Source organism: Asparagus officinalis, chromosome 2, assembly GCF_001876935.1.
Source record: "Asparagus officinalis chromosome 2, Aspof.V1, whole genome shotgun sequence".
Lineage (NCBI taxonomy): Eukaryota > Viridiplantae > Streptophyta > Magnoliopsida > Asparagales > Asparagaceae > Asparagus > Asparagus officinalis.
In genome coordinates this window covers 21,125,033-21,131,423 of record NC_033795.1, presented here as the reverse complement: position 1 = coordinate 21,131,423, position 6,391 = coordinate 21,125,033, and the positions used below count along the sequence as shown (strand labels likewise).

The following is a 6,391-nucleotide window of genomic DNA, read 5'->3' as shown; positions in this document are numbered from 1 at the left end:
AATTCATCTATAGCCGACCTGGAAATAGAGGCAACCAACATGTCGTAGATATAGAGCAACAAATAAATGTACGCACCTCCTTTCAACTTGCGAAAATATACGCAAGGATCGAACTGGCTCCGAGTGTACGAATGACCAAGCATAAAACCATCAAATCGTCTATACCACTGTCGAGGAGACTGCTTCAAACCGTATAGCGATTTCTTCAACCTGCAAACCAACTTATCTTTCCCTGTAGCTCGGAATCCTAATGGCTGAGTCATATATATTTCTTCATCAAGATCACCATGAAGAAATACCGTTTTTACATCCAACTGATCTAATTCCAAACTATACTGTGCCACCAAAGCTAGCAAAATCCGAATTGAAGAATACTTCACCACCGGAGAGAAAACCTCATTATAGTCAATACCTTCCTCCTGTGCATAGCCCTTCGCAACCAACCTAGCCTTGAACCTCAATGGAGTGCCCTCAATGCCCTCCTTCTTCGTGTATACCCACTTGCAACCAATTGTCTTCCGCCCCTTTGGAAGTTCAACAAGCTCCCATATATCGTTCTTATGAAGAGATTCCATCTCCTCCTGCATAGCCACCTGCCACGAATCAGCCTCTGAACTCTGCTCGGCCTCTCTGAATGTAGTAGGCACTAACTCATCGATACTCTTCACCGGAAGTGCATACGCAACTATGTCGGCATACCGTGCTGGCATCTGTATGTTTCTCCTCTGTCTCTGAACCGCAATAGAATCCTGAACCTGAGCCGTCGGTTCCTGATCCTGTATATTTGTACTCGTATCCTCCGTGTTACCGTCGTGCTCGCCTGGCGTCACCTCAGTCGGCACCTGCATCAATACTGTACCATCTGGATAATATGGAGCTGCATCGATCTCCACCACCTGCGATATCTCCTCCGTCGGGTCGCTCTCCACCTGATGAGAGCTAAAAAGCTTTAAGATAGAAGACTCATCGAATGTGACATCCCTACTCAGCACAATCTTCTTATCAACTGGATCCCAAAGCTTGTATCCCTTGACACCACGCTTGAATCCTACAAATATGGCCTTCCTAGCTTGAGGTTCCAATTTATCAATTCTAACCCGAATACCTTGAGCTGGTCATAGTCATGTGCTGGCTTTCCCGACCACATCTCCATAGGGGTTTTCCCCTCAATCGCAGATGAAGGCAGCCTATTAATGAGGTGGCTCGCATATGTAAGTGCCTCAGCCCAAAAGATCTTCTCCAAACCACTCTGCGACAATAAGCATCGGATCTTCTCCAGTAAAGACCGATTCAACCTCTCTGCCACCCCATTTTGCTGCGGTGTATGACTAACTGTGAAGTGTCTCTCTATGCCCTCGTCTCGACATAGCTGCTGAAAGGGGTCAGAAGTATACTCACCACCGTTGTCGGATCGCAACGTCTTGATCTTTCTCCCAGTCTGCAGTTCCAATCTCTTCTTCCACTCCACAAACAAATCTAGGACTTCACTCTTCTTCGTCATGGTGTACACCCAACAACGCCTAGAATAGTCATCTACAAAAGTGACGAACCAATGTCGACCACCAAGTGATGCAGTCTTGATGGGACCCCAAACGTCTGTGTGCACGTAGTCCAGGATGCCCCTCGTCTGATGAATAGCAGTCCCAAACTTTACCTTCGTCTTCTTGCCAAGAACACAGTGCTCACAGAACTCAATCTTCCCACTCTTGGCTCCCTTCAATAGCCCCTGCTTGCACAATGCCTGCAGTGACTTTTCACCTGTGTGTCCCAACCTATAGTGCCAAAGTCTGCTCATGTCCGTTTCTGAAATAGCCGAAGCAACCTGGCCAATCTCGGTGCTTCCCTTCAGATAATACAAATTCCGATTGCGGACTCCCTTCATCACCACCAATGATCCCTTAGTAACCTTCGCTACAGCGTTTTCGAAAGTCACCTTGAATCCCTTCGCCTCCAAAGCTCCAACTGAGATAAGATTTTTCTTCAGTTGAGGAACAAATCTCACCTCTTTCAACTCACAGACTACTCCATCGTGCATCCTAATCCGTATGGTACCTATCCCACAAACGCCACAGGATTGATCATTTCCCATGACAACAACACCCCCGTCGACTTTCTAAAAAGATACAAACCAGTCTCGCCTAGGGGTCACATGATAAGTAGCGCCGGAATCAAGCATCCAATCTGATGCATCCACATGGTTTACCTCCGGAGTAATCAGTAGAGAAAAGCACGAATCATCGGAATCATCGCCTTTCACAACGTTCACCTCATTGGCCTTCGGGCCCTTTTTCTTACCATTCTCCTTCTCCTTGAGCTTCGAGCAGTCTCTCTTCCAATGTCCCTGCTCCTTGCAGAATGCACATTGGTTCTTTGCTAATTGGTGGTGGCTTCTTGACTTTGACCTTCCTCTATTACCACCTTTCGGATATGGGCTTCTACCTCTCGTCGACAAGGCCTCGCCTAATGGGCTTCTACCTCTCGTCGACAAGGCCTCTCCTGAAGTACTAGCGCGGGAAGTCTCCTTGTCCTTCCTCCTCAAATCGTAATTGGTCAATGCGTTAGTCACTTCACTATAGCTGATCGAAGATCTCCCGTTCAACAAAGTGAGCACGAAGGTATCATACTCCTCATCCGGTAAGGAGCCCAACAAAATAATCGCCTTGTACTCATCCGATATCTTCTCATCAACATTCGCCAAGTCCGACAACAACTTAGTATAGTTGTTTACATGAGCCGCTAGCGAGGTGCCTCTGGACATCTGAAATCTGAAGAGTCTTCGTAGCAAGTGCAACCTGTTCTCAACACTCTTTGTGAGATACTTGTTGTTGAGAATTTCCCACATCTTCATTGCAGACGTCACCCCAATCACATCATATTTCTGCTCCTGTTCCAAACAGGACCTGATCACCCTACAAGTGTTCCTATTCATTTTCTCCCATACCGCCTCATCATATTTAGGTGGTTTCTCGTGGACCATGATGGTCTCTTCCAAATTCTGAGCATTGAGCGCGTCCTGTGCGTCGCTCATCCACAAACCAAAGTTAATTTTTCCGTCATATTTCACCACACTAATTTTGGTGTTCTGAAAACCAACTTGAACCGTACTCGCCATTGATTTGCTGCTTTCACCTTCTTCTCCCATTACGAACTAAGTCCAAATTGTAGAGAAAGAACAAATTTGATAGAAAATAGGAACCACCCAACTGAACCCTAGATCGGATTCCAAATAGATCTCCTATCCACACGAGGAAAGCGAAATCTCCAACGGCAACTCCTAATGCTATCTCCACCGAAGCCTAGAACTCCAAGAACCAAGCTTCACACAAGAATCTTCCTCCACCGAAAAACCCTAGATTTGAAATCTGGGCTCTGATACCACTTGTTGCGCGCAGCGGAAATTTCGGCAGCACTTCGGCAGCACAACAAGAGAGTCAGATCGCAATAAGAATTCTTGTTTCTCAAAGGGAACAAGAATCTGAAGCCTAATATCTCATCAAAGTGAGATATTAGCTCTTCCTCTCGTCAGCTCTAGGACTGCGCGTCGAGGGAATCTAAAAGCTATTACAAATCATACAAATAGCAGTACAACCAATTTTACGTAGTTCGGCAAATTGCCTACGTCCACGGGGCAAGGAGGGGGAGATCTACTATTAGAGGGAGAGAAAACAACTAGGGTTTATAATCACTCAATCTAAACCCTCAAACAAACTCTCAAATCCCTCACACAAATACTCTCTACAAAAGATGCACAAAACACTAAAAGGGACTACACAAAATCTCCTCAACACAGCTACTATTTTTCTTATGCAGCCGCAAAATCCAAAAGAGAGAAAAAACCTGTAGCTGTACTTGCTCTGCCTCCTTCGCACCAACCTAGAGAATTTTTCCGTGTACATTTATATTATGATTTGATTTCGGGTGGCCCTTCATAGGCCTTCGTTCACACATCCACTCTTCATCACACGCCTTCGTTCACGCGGAAACCACACACGCGGGCCACTCTTCATGGGGTGCGTCCCATGTCCTCACAGTGATTTCTCCACTACTTTTTAGTAGTTGAGTGGATCTGAATCCGAAAATAAGTCATCTTTTTGTCGGCTTTTCACAGCAGTGACGTCAAGAGTAAACAATAGATGATTGAGCCTAAAAATATTGATCTCTCTATTAATGGTCCGTACCTTATGAAATCTGTGTTTTTGCAATTGCTATCGTGCTCTTGCTATTGATCTCGATATCAATTTTTCTTAAAAAAAAAAAAAAAAAAAATCACATCAGGCCATTAGCTAATGACAACTCCATTAATTATTTATACGTAATATCGAACACAATATCACACCAGTACCAAGTACATAATCAAACATAAAATAAACATAGACATACACGAGCAAACCTTAGAATATATATCACCTGACTTGTAAAACATAAAAGTTTTCGATTCGGCTTCGATTACCACGGTCACAGGTTGTTTTGCAACTGCTTCCATCAGCGCTGCCTCGGTTTTTGGGGTCACAGACACGAAATCGCTAATGTTTGCTACGATTTCTTTTGCCTTCATCACGTCACAAGGGTTATCGACTTCATTGTACGGGTAATTTGCTGCGGTCGTGAGGCCGCCATTGTCCTTGATGTAACTGTAGGAGTCGCGGGGCCATCCTCCGCCACACCCCAAGGTTTTCCATGCACAGTCCACGAGTTGTTGTTGGGATAGGTCGTAGAGTACGCCGTTCTTGATTTTGTGAAGGCTTTCGACTGCTGCAGCAGTGGCAAATGCCCAACAAGATCCTGTATTTTCGACATGTTTAGGTCGATTTTCTTGCTAGAACTGGACTGAATGTTATTCACGCGTACGTGCTGTTGGGCGGGTAGAACTAGACAAAGGGGTATTTTTGCAAATGAAAATTGCGGCTAATGCTGTCAGAGATTTTTTTTTTGATAAAACCTTAAAGTTAAAGAGGGTTTTCAGATAACCCCTAAGTTAAGGGTTTTTTTGATATTTTGAAATTTATGAGGGGAGGGGGTCTATGTCATAATCATCTAAAGTTAATGAGGGGTTTATCATATTTAGCCAAATTAAACAAAAGAACGATAAAAAGGGTAAAGAAAATAACAAAAAAAAAAAACTTGTCAGAAGGATTTCTTACTGCATTTGGAACCTTGATTCTTGACGGCGGTAACCGCACCCTCAGCCCTCCAATCAACACTAGAAGGAACAGAAGAAATTTGAGGCTCCGTCGATATCGTAGTATTGTATTCCGAAGAAGACCGAAACGAGTCCTCGTTGAATCCACTAATAAAAGTTTCCTTGAACTCTTCATGCGTGAGATCAGCGAATTCATTTACGCCTAGAGTGTAATTATAAACTCCACCATTGTTGAATTCTTCTATGTATTTCACATTATCCTTAAATATCTCAAATCTCGCTGCTTTTTCTACCTCATCTTTGTAAACACGTCCGTGCTCCGCCATCCACAGTTCATGTTTCCTCTTCATTGCAAAATCCAGAATGTTGTAGTCAGTCGCATTACATAATCTTGCGATAATGAGGAAAAGGAAAAGAACATAACAACATGCAAAAGCCATTAATGTTTTCGAGCACAGGAGGGGGCTTCGTGTTGTACTAGTTTTCTTGGTGATCGTGGAATGAGCAACGTTAGGTGTGCTTATTATATAGCCAAGCTTGTTGAGCGAATTAAAACCTACTGTCAAAGAAAGAAAAGGAATCCTATGCAGAAGGGGTCCTCTGAAAAATCACCTAGGGAGATAAAGATCATACAGTGAGCTAAGTATGCATATGTCTTATCTGACATAAATCTTATTGCATACATCATTATCGACTATAAATGCAATTAACACGGCTTATTTAGTGCATACATGATTAATCACTATGAAAGTTATGACTACATTCAGATACTAATGACTATCAGTCAGTTTTCAGTCTCTTTGTTTTCCTTCGGAAATTAATGGAATAAATTATTTGAATCAGCACGTGCAGAAGAGAAAGACATTAGTTACAAACAAATAATTGCATGTTTAATTATTGTTGCTTTTTTCAACTATATATGTGAACCAACACATTTTTATTTCAACTAATAATTAATTGGTCCTGGAAGCGCCTTCTCTAGCTGGATCATAACAAATTGAAGCATCGGATTCTAGCAAAATGATATAACAAGATGTGAGAGTAATTCGATCACGATAAAACAAAATTAATTAAGAGCAAACTTTTCGATATGTAAAATCAATTCCTAATTATGCAAAAGTGGTGGACGATATTGCAATCCTCAGAGTAGTATTTGAGATGTACCTAAACAAGGCTCTCGGTCCAGATGGCGTGTCGCCTTTATTTTATCAGAAGCATTGGCCGATAACTGCACCTAAACAAGGCTCTCGG

General features: G+C 43.0%; 1 protein-coding gene across 1 annotated transcript; it reads right to left on the bottom strand.

Annotated features, from left to right (window-relative positions):
* On the bottom strand, nucleotides 4,235–5,622 carry LOC109830921 (senescence-specific cysteine protease SAG39-like). Its single transcript, XM_020398276.1, has 3 exons — nucleotides 5,142–5,622; nucleotides 4,391–4,782; nucleotides 4,235–4,243 (listed from the first exon to the last, which is right to left on the bottom strand). The coding sequence occupies exons 1-3, from the start codon at nucleotides 5,578–5,580 to the stop codon at nucleotides 4,235–4,237; spliced, it is 840 nt and encodes a 279-aa protein (XP_020253865.1). The 5' UTR covers nucleotides 5,581–5,622.

Excerpts from the sequence above, each read along its gene's own strand:
- LOC109830921 (XM_020398276.1), bottom strand. The coding sequence starts at position 5,580 with ATGGCTTTTGCATGTTGTTATGTTCTTTTCCTTTTCCTCATTATCGCA. Across the intron at positions 4,783-5,141 it reads GAATCAAGGTTCCAAATGCA|GATCTTGTTGGGCATTTGCC; the intron begins GTAAGAAATCCT and ends TCGAAAATACAG.